General features: G+C 43.6%; 1 protein-coding gene across 1 annotated transcript in view; it reads left to right on the forward strand.

Annotated features, from left to right (window-relative positions):
* The first annotated feature begins 1,488 nt into the window (after positions 1-1,488).
* SNRNP200 (small nuclear ribonucleoprotein U5 subunit 200) overlaps positions 1,489-14,799 on the forward strand; it is a 48,771-nt gene continuing 35,460 nt past the window's right edge. The window contains exons 1-13 of the mRNA XM_075858598.1: positions 1,489-1,611; positions 3,125-3,288; positions 4,622-4,793; positions 4,960-5,152; positions 6,968-7,023; positions 7,114-7,212; positions 7,480-7,632; positions 8,358-8,457; positions 12,467-12,603; positions 13,939-14,022; positions 14,138-14,311; positions 14,413-14,550; positions 14,634-14,789. Coding sequence (XP_075714713.1) covers positions 1,567-1,611; positions 3,125-3,288; positions 4,622-4,793; positions 4,960-5,152; positions 6,968-7,023; positions 7,114-7,212; positions 7,480-7,632; positions 8,358-8,457; positions 12,467-12,603; positions 13,939-14,022; positions 14,138-14,311; positions 14,413-14,550; positions 14,634-14,789 — 1,671 coding nt within the window. The 5' untranslated portion in view covers positions 1,489-1,566. The remainder of the gene's footprint in view (positions 1,612-3,124; positions 3,289-4,621; positions 4,794-4,959; positions 5,153-6,967; positions 7,024-7,113; positions 7,213-7,479; positions 7,633-8,357; positions 8,458-12,466; positions 12,604-13,938; positions 14,023-14,137; positions 14,312-14,412; positions 14,551-14,633; positions 14,790-14,799) is intronic.

A 14,799-nucleotide genomic window follows, 5' to 3' on the forward strand; every position in this document is an offset into this window, starting at 1 on the left:
GTGTGGCCAGCGACCCCCTAAAGATGGCCGGTATGTCTTGGCTCAGTGGCGGTGGGTGTTGCTGCTGTGCGGCCGCGTGTAATGGCGCCCCTGAAGTCCCCTGACTGGAGGCTGCCTGAGGCAGTATAGGGAGAAGGGCCGAGGGCTGGAGTGGGGAAGCCGATCCGCTGCCACCTGCTGAGCACTGACCTCCTGCTGGGGACGACATCTCTCCTCCAGGAAGGTGCGAGCAGCCGCCGGGCGGATCCCGAACTGTGAGTGGAGGAGGCGGAGAAGCCCCACGCGACGACGGTGGCTGAGTGCGGCCTACAGGCGGTGAAAATGAAGAGCGCGGCGGAGTGCCGTCCAGCGAAGACCGGAGGTATCGGCCTATGGAGGGAGTTCCCGAGGTGTCCGGCGGGTTCCTACGGCTTCTCCCCTTCGTCATACTGCGAAGGGGAACGGTGAGTATGCCCTTAACCGGCGATTTCTGTGGCGTGGGTCTGGAGCTCCGAGGAGACACATCTCTACACCGCCATGTCCAAGCCACGCCCCCCATGATGACATTTATTAAAACTTGTAAGGTATCATTATAAGCCCCTATTTACACCTTCATTTGGCAAGGATTTCTGTGCGGATTCCGACATTTGCCGTAGGCAAGTCCTAAATATCAAAACTGCAAGTAAGGCCTTATTCACACGGACGTATCCGTTTTGCGCGCACAAAAAAAGCTGGGTTTTGCGCGCGCAAAAGGTCCGTGTAGCATCAGCATATGGTGTGTGGCTGTGTGATTTTCGCGCAGCTGGCATCATTATGACACTGTTTTTATGTTTACAAACAGAAAGGCACATGGTGCTTTTCTGTTTGCATTGATTCTTTTTACTACTGTTGCGCGAATCACGCGCTGCACCCGGAAGTGCTTCCATGTGCCGAGCGCGATTTGCACGCACCCATTGACTTCAATGGGTGCGTGCTGCGCGAAACACGGGCATGTATAGGACATGTCGTGAGTTTTACGCAGCGCACATATGCTGCGTGAAATTCACTTACAGTCTGAACGGCCCCATTCAACTTACATAGGTCCGTGCGATGCGCGTGAAAATCACGCGCGTAGCACGGACGTATAACACGTTCGTGTGAATAAGGCCTAATTCTGCAGGTAAAGTGCAGAACTTGCAGAATTACCCGCGGTTTTGATGCAGATTTTCCACATCAAACTCTGCTACGTGTGCATGTAGCCTAGTTGAATCTATTTTCCTGCTTATTGGTGAATCAGCTAAGAGCAATTCTCATATTTTTACAGGGTCAGATTTAAAATGTTCTATTTTCTATTTATCTGTTTTACGTTTAAAATAAAACTTTTATTGCCATATCGCTGTATATACTCTCAAAATCGTAAACATTCATTGAATTTCTTATTGAACTAGTTTTATTGTTAACAAATCCTAATAAAGTTTATAGAAAAAAAATAGGGGGGAAAAAAACAGTGTAACACGACCCGGAAGCGGAAGTTCCGGGCCGGAAGTGTCGTCTACAGCGCGTTGTTTGCTCCGTGTGTGAATTGTAGACCGGGCAGCCTACGTCGCAATGGCGGATGTAACAGCCCGTAGCCTTCAGTACGAGTATAAGGCGGTAAGTACGTCCGATATAGCCGAGGAGCGACAAACTGATTACCATAGTCCTGGGTAGGGAGAGAGGTTGTGTGTTACGGAGGAAAGTAACAGAGACTCAGTCTGAGTGCGGGGACAATAGTTCTCTAGGCAGGCAGCAACGCAACGTCATCCCTCCTCCCGTTTTTGCAGAACTAGCTTATTTTTTACATCTTTGCTGTGACTTGTGGTTCTACAGCTTCCCTCATCCCCCAGGTATTCGCTTCTCCATTCCCTATACTGACCAGTTGTCAAGTAGATCTATGATAAAGTTTTACTGCTGTGCCCATAGATATAGATCTTGCAGACATTACATCCTAATATGTGATCGTCCAGGCACTTCGGTGGTTAATAAATCTAAAAAAAAATCCAATAAATGCAACTATTTGTTGGTTTCTCAGTTATTATTATTACTACATTTAGTGTATATGGTGGAAAAACAACCTATAAAATTCAGTGTGCCAATTATATGCCAAAACCGTGTCCGTCTGGCTGGTAAACATCGGTATATTTTTGTGTTTACGCTGCTTTTCAATGGATTTGGCAAAAATACAAATAAAGCGTTAACGCCTGTTTTTGGAGGAAATTGGACAGGTTAAAAATTGCATCTAAAGTTACACTAGATTTGTGACATTTGTCTTTTTACTCCAAGATAGAAAACTTGTCAAGCTGTAAATGTATATTCTCTAAAGTTTAATAATAAAAAATAAAAGTGCGAATTAGGTCCAGTTTACATCTATGTTGGAGGCTCAGTTAGGGGCCACAGTACGTCCAGTCGAAAATACCGGAAACAATAACGCAGCATGCTGTACTACTGTTTCTGGTAAAACCAGACTTAGTCAACTTAGTCAATGGGATCTGTTTGCCGATGGTGGTATACGTTGTGCAACGGAACCGGCGCTTCCGTTATTCCTGTTCTGCTACTCTGATGGAGCAGAACAAGGGAAAGCCGAACGCAGGTGTGAACCCAGCCTTAGTGGTGCAAATGTGCAGCTACTCATAGCAGGTGTAAAAAGTCATTCAAAGAGTCTGGGTGAGAACACACGGAACCACATGATTTTTCCGGTAGTAAGACCGTTTTACCTGCAAAAGACATTCCCCACCGCATGTGCTTGCGATTTTGTCTGCGCGCGGTTGCCTCTCCGTTTGTTCTCACCCTCAGATAATTTCAAATGCAGCAGATTTATCAGGAGACGTGCACTTTTTTATGAATTAGACGTGTTTCTAACAAAGTAACCAAATGCACTATTATTATAGGGGTTATGCGGGACTATAAAATATTTATTGGGGCAGGCAGAGGATGGTGTAGAATAATAACCCAGCAGATCAATCACCGCCTTAAATGCCAAATTTAAATTTATCAAGAGATGTGCGCCTCTTAATACAATTGTTGCTGCTTACTCCTGCAGGCTTCAGACGAAAAATTTCCAGTCCTAGTAAATCTGCTGCCTGTGTGAATGAGGCCTTTTCTAATTGATTGCTTTTTTTTACCCTAGAACTCTAACCTCGTACTTCAAGCAGATCGTTCCTTGATCGATAGGACCCGCCGAGATGAGCCCACCGGGGAGGTGCTGTCACTGGTGGGGAAGCTGGAAGGGACCCGCATGGGAGACAAGGCTCAAAAAACCAAGCCACAAATGCAGGAAGAGAGAAGAGCAAAGTGAGTGCTGCAGCCAAAGACTCTTCATTTTAGAAATGTCTTACTCCTGCTGAAAGTTTTCAGAGTTAAAAAGGCTAAATGGTGGGACATCTAAGGGTATGTCCACACGCTTGATAGAAAACTTATGTTTTTTAAGCAAGCTCGCGTTTTTCACTGCGTTTTTTCCGGCCGTTTTTAGAGCTGTTTTTCTATAGTCAATGAAAAACTGCTCCATAAAGGTCTCAAGAAGTAACATGCACTTTTTCGCGGCCTTTTTTTAAAAACGACCCGTCGGAACAGAACGTCGTTTCCAATTTTTCGAAAAACTGCCGAAAATAACCCGTGTGAACATACCCTAACTAAAGGATATATCAATGAGTAGGAAATGCCATGAAAAGGTGCTTGTAATTCTTCTTGATGAATATACGTTTATGTAATTAGGAATTGCATAATTGGTGGAGTTCGTCACTCTACATAAGCAGCAGTTCTGATATAAGGCCAGATTTCCCAGACCGAACACACTGCAGGGACCCTGGCTCCTAGCATGATAGTTATCTATGACGCTAGGTGTCACTGCCTCGCTGCAGGACAACTGTCCCGTATTGTAATCATGTTTTCAGTACGGGACAGTTGTCCCGCAGCGAGGCAGTGACACCTAGCGTCATAGATAACTATGATGCTTGGAGCCCGGCTCCCTGCACTGTGTCTGGTCCGGGAAATGCGGTCGACATACGGACCATATATCACGGACTGAAACCGCTCGTATATGGGGCTCCTAACTGCACAGGCAGACAGCGCTGTATTTCAAATTTTTTTCGCATTATTATAGTAATTTAACCAAAAAACTCATGCAAGCTAATATCGTATTCTACATCCGTCCATCACCCAGTCAAAATGCTGTTTTTCTGGAATCTGTAAAATATCCTCCTGATAAGGTCATTAAGGGTGTGGCGGGATCCATTGTGATATATTTTATACCTGTGTCTTTTAAAAATGTATTAAAAAATCATCTGCATTTATTTAGACTAGGAAGTCAGTGCAAATTAATTATTCGCGCTACTATTGCAAATATTGCGACTTGAATTTATTTGTGATAGTGGCAGTGACTGGCCAAATGGAAAAATGGGAGTTGCAACCAGATTCATACCTCTGTGTAGCATTAGCCTTACCTTGTACTGGTCCGGGAGTTACAACATGTTAATATCCCCTTTCTAATCCTCCGCTACATACATTTTACATCTTGTAGATAGAACATTGCATGTAGAAATATTGTTTTCAGACAAAATCGATGTTCTCTCTTGTCACTTTGATGCCCCTCCAAATTTTCTTTTAATAAATATTGTTTCTCTTGTAGGAGGAGAAAGAGAGATGAAGACAGACATGACATAAACAAGATGAAAGGTTTCACCCTCTTGTCAGAAGGGATTGACGAAATGGTGGGGATTATATATAAACCCAAAACCAAAGAAACCCGTGAGACTTATGAAGTCCTGCTCAGCTTTATACAGGCGGCACTGGGAGACCAGGTAGATTTCTCTTGTCGTTTTTTCCTACATTTAGGTTTACATGGTTTACTTGCTCTCAACTCTGTAAGAAAATGTTTACATTAGGAAGCAGTTTCTCAACAACAATGAGAGTTGTGGGAGACGGGTCTCCTAATGCAGTTGTTTGTTTTGTATTCTGTTATGTCAGCCAAGAGACATCCTGTGCGGTGCAGCCGATGAGGTCCTAGCGGTGCTGAAAAATGACAAGTTACGAGACAAGGACAGAAGAAGAGAAGTAGATCAACTCCTGGGACAGACTGATGACACACGCTACCATGTGCTGGTAAACTTGGGAAAGAAGATATCAGATTATGGAGGTGACAAGGAAATTCAGAATATGGGTGAGTATCTGGGTTAATTATTGTACTTCAGGGCTTACTGCGCTGTTTTAAACATGCCATTTATTGGCTTGAGAAAAATACATACAAGCTATTAGGCTGGCAGTGTTTTATTGTCTTAGAAGGTTAGGGCTAGGACACAGAGTTGTCGGCAATTCATGATAAAATCACAGCCTGAGGCCTCATGCACGCAAACGTATTTTTTTTTCCTCCCGTAAATACCGGCGTAAATACGGGTCCTTTGTCACACGTATTCGTGCCCGTAAATACAGTTTTCTCTGCACTAATTGGCAGCCCCTTCTCTCTATTAGTGGTGGAAAGAGAGAAGGGGCAGCCCGTTCGGGCAGAGTTTCCGCAGCGATTGAAAGTAAAAGTTCATACGTACCGTTGTCTTGGTGACGCGTCCCTCTTTTGATATCCAGTCCGACCTCCCTGGATGACGCGGCAGTCCATGTGACCGCTGCAGCCTGTGATTGGCTGCAGCGGTCGCATGGGATAAAACGTCATCCGGGGAGGCCGGACTGGAGGAAGAAGCAGGTAAGTTAACTTTTAATACTATTAACTCCAGCGGTAGTCACTGTCCCGGGTGCTGAAAGAGTTACTGCCGATCAGTTAACTCTTTCAGCACCCTGGACAGTGACTATCCCCTGACATCGCCTAGCAACGCTCCCGTAATTAGGGGTGCACACACGTAGCCACCCATAATTACGGGAGCCCCATAGACTTCTATGGGCCTGCCCGTGCCGTTATTACGTCCTGAAATAGGACATGTTCTGTATTTTTCAACGGCACCGGCACCTTCCTGTAAGCAATCTTGAAGGTACCCATGGCCAATAGAAGTCTATGGGGCTGTAATTACGGGCTGTTTGTCCTTCGTTTGCATGAGGCCTTAATGCTACTTGTGAGAGACTTAATGAAATAATGAGGTTCTGTAAGGGTCGCAATTTTTTGCAACCATTGCACATCCAAGAACCGTTGAGTCTTATAGGGGACTTCCCATACTCATTATTTATTTCCTTCCCACAGGATAGGTGATAAATATTTGATCGGTGGGGCCCTCTCCAATCACGAGAATAAGCTTACATTGCTGTTCCTGGGAGCCCCATAGTAACGGAGCACTAGTGCGTATGCTTGACTACTGCTCCTTTCGTTTTCTTGGGACTGCTGAGCGATTTCTTTGGCAGACCCGTAGAAATGAATAGAGCAGTGGCTGTGCACTACCGTTTCATTCCTATGGGGCTCCCAGGAAGGCGCGCAGAACAAGCGTAATCTCGTTGTAATCTGTAATTTACAGTGTAATCTCGCGAGAGCTTGCTGTAAATGACAGGTTACAACGAGATCACGCTTCCTCTGCTGTAACTACCACAGAAACTGTAACGAAGTGCAGAGATTGTGAATAGACATCTTGTGGAATGTCTATTCACTGTCTAAACACTTCAGTATTGTTAATGTGTTAGTATAAGACAGCACATATTGATCTAGCAGGATCCCTATGCGCTGAAATGAATGGAGAGAAGTGTATGAAGCTGATTGGTCACTGATTGGTCAGCGTCATACACTCCTCTGTACGACGCCCACTTGGTCAATAGTAAATCACGCCCAGTTGTCCATTGAGCAACTCATTAGCATAAATCTAAAATCGCTAATAAAGAGGTGAAAATAGATTGTTTATTTAAATTAAAAGCACCGCTGTCATCTACATTATAGCGCCCATCTCCTTATGTAGGAGATAGGGCACTTATAATGTGGTGACAGAGTCTCTTTAAGTATATTTAAAGTTAATGCAATAATTTTTTATTTTTTTTTATACATCTCCAGATGATAATATAGATGAGACCTATGGGGTCAATGTGCAGTTTGAATCTGATGAAGAGGTGAGTGACTTATGCAGCATGTGTTCTAGACTGTATCTTTCTAGCCTATTGTTAGACGTTATTTATGTATGAATGTTTCCTGTTCTGTAGGTGGGGGATGAAGATGTTTATGGGGAGGTGAGAGATGAAGCCTCCGATGACGATATGGACGGAGATGAAGCCATTGTTCGTGGGACGCTATCTGCAAATGTAAGAATCCAAGGAACTCTCACCATTATTACTTTGCTTCCCTGAAGCTTGAAGATTTCCATGTATCTTCCATACCTGCACGCTAGAGCTTGTTTTATAGAAAGCCTGTGGCTGTGTCAGTCACACTTTGACTGAGTTGAATGTTAACATAAAACTACAAGGAGGGGCATACAGTTTCCAAGCACATAGTGATTTGCTTGGTATCAAACTGGAGACCACTGAACCATTGCAGGATTATTGAAAGAACGTATTCCTTTCTGCCCTCAGCTTGTGACATCTGGAGAGCTCATGAGTTCCAAGAAGAAGGATCTTCACCCTCGAGATATTGATGCTTTCTGGCTGCAGAGGCAGCTGAGCAGATTTTATGATGATGCCATTGTCTCCCAAAAGAAAGCAGATGAGGTTCTGGAAATATTAAAGGTATGTAAATGTCTTGCTCATTCATAATTGATAGAATTTATGTTTTAATGTTCCTATAGATTTGTGGGGCAAACATGCCAAAAGTGTGTCATGAGAGCTCTTAAGTCCTTATAGGCTTTTGTCTTTCCTATTCTTAGCAAATATGGACAAACTCCTAAAACGTGGTGTGCCCTATGTACCCCACTATATCAGCGGTGCCATCTTTGGAAACTGCTATCTTCTTGAGCTGTTTCTGATTACATAACAATTTCACCCAAATTATAAAAGTAAAGCTAAAGTTACCTCAATAAGGTTCTGTTCACATTTATGTTGTGGCTTCTGTTTATAACACATCATTCACACAACATACTCCATCGGCCCGTCGGGTTCCATTGAGGTGTCCGACGTTTTAACGGGACAAATAGCTCTGCATGTGCTTCTTACATCACGTGATTCCTGTATCTATAGCAATTCTTTCTTACGCATACATTTGGAAGCGGCAGCTTCTACCTGTATACGCGTGCACAGGATGCTATGGATAAGGATTCATGATCTATTAATTGACTATCGCTTCCATTACTGCATTAAACCGCATGGCATTAGTAAGTGTCGTATTATTTTATGGCATATGAAAGCCTTTTGTTAAAAACTGGTGAATCCATAAACTTTTTTTGGGACCCTGGGTATTTGCAGTCATTTAGCTTGTATGTTTGAAATGAGTATTCAAGGTCACCCTCTGTCTTCAGACTGCAGGAGATGATCGTGAATGTGAAAACCAGCTGGTCCTGCTGCTAGGATTCAACACATTCGATTTCATTAAAATACTGCGACAGCATCGCATGATGAGTGAGTATTTCATTGCAGTTTTATTCCAGCTATTAAATAATTTGTCATTTAATGGAATTTCTCACTTTTCTACTGTAAAGGAAGATATAAAAAAAATTCACTGAAAATGCATATTTTTCGTTAATTTTATTGTGTACACAGGAAACCATGGGTATAGCCTGCTGTCACTAGGAGGCATGGCACCAAGAAAAAAAGTTGCCTGCTACGCAGACTATACCCCACCTACAAGCACTGATCTAATCCGTTTTAGAAATGGGCTTTTTTTTTTGCCTCTTTCCATTGTAGACTCCTTTAGGCATCGATCCCCTCCAAGTTGGGACCACCTGGTCGGCTGGTGCAGCAAGCGATCGTGTAGGGGGAGGTTGGATTCTCGCTTGGACAGGACTCCTTGTCCCGGGGAGACTATCGGGATGCCATCTGTCTCAGTTCGGAACAGCTAGACAACCAGAGAGTGTACTTTCCACCCCAACATCTTCGCCTAGCTCTGATTATTGGGGAACCCCCGAATGTCCACCTCATAACCTTTCGGCTACACCACTGGTAGCCGGTGCGTCTAGGGTCTGCGACCCTCTAGTAGTCATGATGGACACACTGTTAACCCCATGGGTTCCATCTTAGCTCCCTGCTCCTCGGCTCCTTCCTTAGATGCTCAAGAGAATCTATGCGGGAGGCATTCTTTCTAGTGCCCTTCTTCTGTCCGTAACGTTCCTGGCATACGGATGTTGTCTACTTCATCAGACGCCTCTGCTCTCTCAATTCTGAATTTTTAAGTCCTTAAGAGTTCAGCGTTTTTTTTGACTGAGGTCAGCCAGGCCATTAACTAGGCAAGCTAGCAGGTATCATCCAGTATTTATTGCCGTAACCGGGAGGCCCGCATAAGCATTCTGGTGACAGACAGATTCCCCCCATGGTCTCTTCTCTCTTCCGACCCTCCTAAGTCTGGACTTCACTTGGGGCTAGCTATTAGTCTCCTGAAGGGTCAGTTCTTTGCCCTACCTATTCCTTTTCAGTGATTTTTCTTCCTCTAAATGGTTTCCATGCGGTTCCTCCTTACAGAATGTCATCTCTCCTGCAAGACCTGTACCTGTTTTTGAAGGCTCTCTAGCTTTACCATTTTTTTTCCAACTTTCTCCGCTTACCTCCGTTCTGTGAGTCTCCGACTTGATGACCCTCTCTTATTGGCAGGGTCTCTCTGGTCTTTTATTCATACTCCCTGCATTCTACTAGGTGCACACTTCTGTTTCACTAGAAACTGCGGGCCTTATAGTAAACTGTCCCCTGTGTCGTCCCCCGTCCCCCCCCAGTGGTGATTTAGCCATCCTCCTACACGTTCTTTCTTATCCCACCCTAGGGACTTGTTTGGGACAACCCATTAATTTCTGTGTTGGGGACACAGTACCCACTCATTGTTTTAACCCCTTAATGACCAGCCTATTTTGGACCTTAAAGAGGCTCTGTCACCAGATTTTGCAACCCCTATCTGCTATTGCAGCAGATAGGCGCTGCAATGTAGATTACAGTAACGTTTTTATTTTTAAAAAACGAGCATTTTTGGCCAAGTTATGACCATTTTCGTATTTATGCAAATGAAGCTTGCAAAAATCCAAGTGGGCGTGTTGAAAAGTAAAAGTCCAAGTGGGCGTGTATTATGTGCGTACATCGGGGCGTGTTTACTACTTTTACTATCTGGGTGTTCTGATGCGAAGTATCATCCACTTCTCTTCAGAACGCCCAGCTTCTGGCAGTGCAGACACAGCGTGTTCTCGAGAGATCACGCTGTGTCGTCACTCACAGGTCCTGCATCGTGTCAGACGAGCGAGGACACATCGGCACCAGAGGCTACAGATGATTCTGCAGCAGCATCGGCGTTTGCAGGTAAATCGATGTAGCTACTTACCTGCAAACGCTGATGCTGCTGCAGAATCAACTGTAGCCTCTGGTGCCGATGTGTCCTCGCTCGTCTGACACGATGCAGGACCTGTGAGTGACATCACAGATCTGCACTGCCAGAAGCTGGGCGTTCTGAAGAGAAGTGGATGATACTTCTCATCAGAACGCCCAACTAGTAAAAGTAGTAAACACGCCCCGATGTACGCACATAATACACGCCCAGTTGTACTTTTACTTTTCAACACGCCCAGTTGTACTTTTGCAAGCCTCATTTGCATAAATACAAAAATGGCCATAACTTGGCCAAAAATGCTTGTTTTTTAAAAATAAAAACGTTACTGTAATCTACATTGCAGCGCCGATCTGCTTCAATAGGAGATAGGGGTTGCAAAATCTGGTGACAGAGCCTCTTTAATGACCAAGCTATTTTTTATGTTTTTCAATCGTCGCATTCCAAGAGCTATAACGTTTTTATTTTTGCGTCGACATAGCTGTATAAGGTCTTGTTTTTTGCGGGACGAGTTGTATTTTTTAATAGCACCATTTTGAGGTACATATTATTTATTGATTAACTTTTATTAACTTTTTTTGGGGGGGGGGAATAGAAAAAAACCTGAAATTTCGCCACTCTTTTTTGCGTCCTAAATCTATGCCGTTTACCATGTGGTATAAATAACACAATAACTTTATTCAGCGGTTTGTTACGATTGCAACGATACCAAATTTGTATAGATTTTGTATGTTTTACTACTTTTACACAGTAAAAACCCTTTTTTTTCTAAATTATTTGTTTTTGTGTCTCCATATTTGAAGAGCCGTAACGTTTTTATTTTTTCGCAGATGCGGTCGTATGAGGGCTTTTTTTTTGCGGGACGACTTGTAGTTTTTATTGGTGCCATTTTGGAGTAGATGCGACTTTTTGATCACTTTTTATCACATTTTTTTTAAGTCAGGATTCACAGAAAACAGCAATTTTTCCATAGTTTTTTATGAATTTTTTTACGGCGTTCACCGTGCGGGTTAAATAATGTAATAGATTTATAGTCGGGATCGTTACGGACGCGGCGATACCAAATATGTGTAACTTTTTAACTTTATTTTGTTTTTTTAATAGTAAAGCAGTTTGTAAGGGGAAAAGCTGGGTTTTTCATTTTTTTTCACATTTTTTTTTTTTTTTAATTAACTTTATTAAACTTTTTTTTCACTTTTTTACTAGTCCCATTAGGGGACTATAATATGCGATTCTGCGATCGCATTTATAATACACTGCAATACTTTTGTATTGCAGTGTATTACTGCCTGTCCGTTTAACACGGACAGGCATCTGCTAGGTCATGCCTGCGGCATGATCTAGCAGGCATTCACTCCAGGCAGACCTGGGGGCCTTTATTAGACACCCGGCTGCCATTAGAGACACAGACACTCGGCGATCGTATCGCCAGGTGTCGGTGGGAGAGAGAGGGAGCTCCCTCCCTCTCTCCAAAACCACTCAGATGCGGTGCTCGCTATTGAGCACCGCATCTGAGGGGTTAAACGTGTGAGATCGATACTACTATCGATCTCACACGGCAGAGCAGGGACGCTCCCAGCTCTCAGCTACCTCTAGCAGCTGAGAGCAGGGAGATCTGACAGCTCCCTTATTCCGATCCCGCGACGTAAAAAGTCTATGGCATCGGAAAAAGGCCCGTTAGTGACCGACGTAGAAACACGATGGGCCGGTCACTAACGGGTTAAAGGTAATGTTGCCTCTTGCGGTGTTTCTTCTGTTTTTTTAGTTCTTACGCCTGTTCCTTTGTGCTTCTCCTACTGCTGGGGTACACACTGATTAGCTTAGTGCCTGTAGGCTGGGAATAGCCTGTGTAGGAAAAACTATTTTTCTTAGTGTTGCGCCTCCTAGTGGCCGCAGCCCTTTACCCTTGGCTTCCCAATGTATACTACGAGAAAGATTTTACTGTGACCTCAAAAATAGTCTTTTCTTTGAAAAGCTAATTCACATTTGTTTTTCCTGCTTCAATTCCACCTGTTTTTTTTAGAGGTGTTTTGTATCCTGTTTACAATTTGATTACATCAGATACTTGTAACTTTTATTGGGCTGTATTAACATTATTTCTTTTCGCAGTTCTGTACTGTACACTCTTGGCCAGTGCTCAGAGTGAAGCCGAAAAAGAGAGAATTATGGGTAAAATGGAGTCTGACTCAGAATTATCCAAATATTTGTACCAGCTAGAGGAAACCGAAAAGGAGGATCTGATTCGGGTGAGTGCTTCTGGAATAAGTGGCAGCGAGCATAATGCCATTGTGCAGATGAATAGACCGGCTAAGCCAAATAAGCTCTAACACAAATTGGTCAAAGGAACTCATAAGATGTTTTGGAAGGTTCAATCCTAACAATCCTGTTTGTCCCTTAGCAAGTACCACTGGCTTATTGGCAGGGAATTTTCTTATCCAGGACCTCATCAATGAAAGTCTAGAGGCAAGAGAACTGCAGACTGGATGGAGGGCTGTAACTTGCTTTTAAAGGGGTTGACAGAAATGTATGCCATATCTACAATATAATCCATAAATGTCTAATAGATGCTGGTCTCGCCTCTGGGACCCAGACCTATCTCCTAAACGGGCTCCCCTGGTGAGGGGTAAGGTGGCTGCCGCATCCAAGCAGAAAATCCGTGCAGAGGTGGATGGGAACCTGGAAACAGCTGAGAGTTTCTGTAACTTATGGAAACAGCGTAGCTCAGCGGTTTCCAGAATCCTTTGTTTGGGAACCCCATTCTGGACGGGGTTGATGGACACCCTCACCAGAGTTGGGACCTGTGTCTATCAGACATTTATGGCATAGTCCAACAAAATACTGCCACTGCACCAGTAGATCAAATCACTCTTTTATTCCATTACAATTTGCAAGTAAAGTCAAGGTGACGTTTCTGCCATACAGTGATATTTCTCAAGCCCATATGGGTTTGATCTACTGGTACAGGGGCAATATTTTATTGGACTTTGACTTTTGGGAGGTAGTGAAGTCTGGAGCCATTACATGCATGGTTAAGTCCACGAGTGGTGCCGAGGACTTTCCTTCCTTTTTCCCAGACGTTTGTCATGTCCTGTGGATATGCGAAAAATGTCTGTCATGAGACAACTCCTTTAAGTTAGAGGTTTTCCAGGAGAAAAATATTGATCGCCCATATCCAGGGATAGGACATCCCTGTCTAATTTGTGGAGGTCCAATCATCAGAACTACATTGTTTATCTAAGATCAGTAGCTTATTCATACTTGCTGCTGTGCAGGGCCTTGACTTGAACACCAGGCCCCGTAATTCTGGTGATCACCTCTGTCCTGGAGATTGCAACTCCATTGATCGAACCATTTAAACAGACCTTCCTTTCTGTCCTAGCCGTGTCATTGAAGTAACGCAGTAAAACTGGTTGAGGTTTGACTGCTTTTGGTGGATAAGATCCTGGTTAGACAGCACAGGGGCCTCTTCTTGTTGGTCCACTTAGCTTGAGGGTCATTGTCTCCTTAGTCTCCATCCAGCAAGGCAGCTGTAGCTTATATTCTGTTACCTTCTGTTACGCTATGCTTTCTTTTTTGTTTAGGAGGAGCGCACCCGTAGAGAAAGGGTGAGACAATCCCGTGTGGACACGGACTTGGAAAGCATGGAGATAGAGCAAGGTGGAGAGGTGAGTTCATTTCATTCATGAATTAAACTGGGATGAAAAAGGGTGATGGTGTTTGGTAAATTGAAGCTTTACAGATGCATTATTTTGCTCTGAAATGTTAAATTTGCTTTCTCAGTCTTTCACGCCACGTCAAGTCTTGGACCTTGAGGACTTGGTGTTTGCACAAGGTAGTCACTTCATGGCCAACAAGCGTTGCCAGCTGCCCGATGGCTCTTTCAGGCGGCAAAGAAAAGGTTATGAGGAGGTTCATGTACCTGCACTGAAACCAAAACCATTTGCAGCTGATGAGGTAATTGAAAGCCTATTTAATATGTTTATTTAATTGGGAGAATGCAAGCAGTCATTTACTTTATTTTTATATATATATATATTTTTTTTTTTTCCCCCTAGCAACTTGTGCCCATTGAAAAACTTCCAAAATATGCCCAGGCTGGGTTTGATGGGTTTAAAACTTTAAACAGGATACAGAGTAAACTCTTCAAAGCTGCGCTAGAAACAGATGAGAATCTACTGCTATGTGCCCCCACCGTGAGTATTCCATGTAAAATACATTTGGGATAGTCGTGTTAGTGGAAGATTCTTGACTTCACTCTAATCTTTGTATCCATTAGGGTGCTGGTAAGACAAACGTAGCTCTCATGTGCATGTTGAGGGAGATTGGGAAGCACATCAACGTGGATGGCACTATCAATGTTGACAACTTCAAAATTATTTACATTGCTCCCATGCGGTCTTTGGTACAAGAAATGGTGGGAAATTTCAGCAAGGTAAGAAATA

The sequence above is a fragment of the Rhinoderma darwinii genome, chromosome 3, assembly GCF_050947455.1.
Source record: "Rhinoderma darwinii isolate aRhiDar2 chromosome 3, aRhiDar2.hap1, whole genome shotgun sequence".
Taxonomy (NCBI): domain Eukaryota; kingdom Metazoa; phylum Chordata; class Amphibia; order Anura; family Rhinodermatidae; genus Rhinoderma; species Rhinoderma darwinii.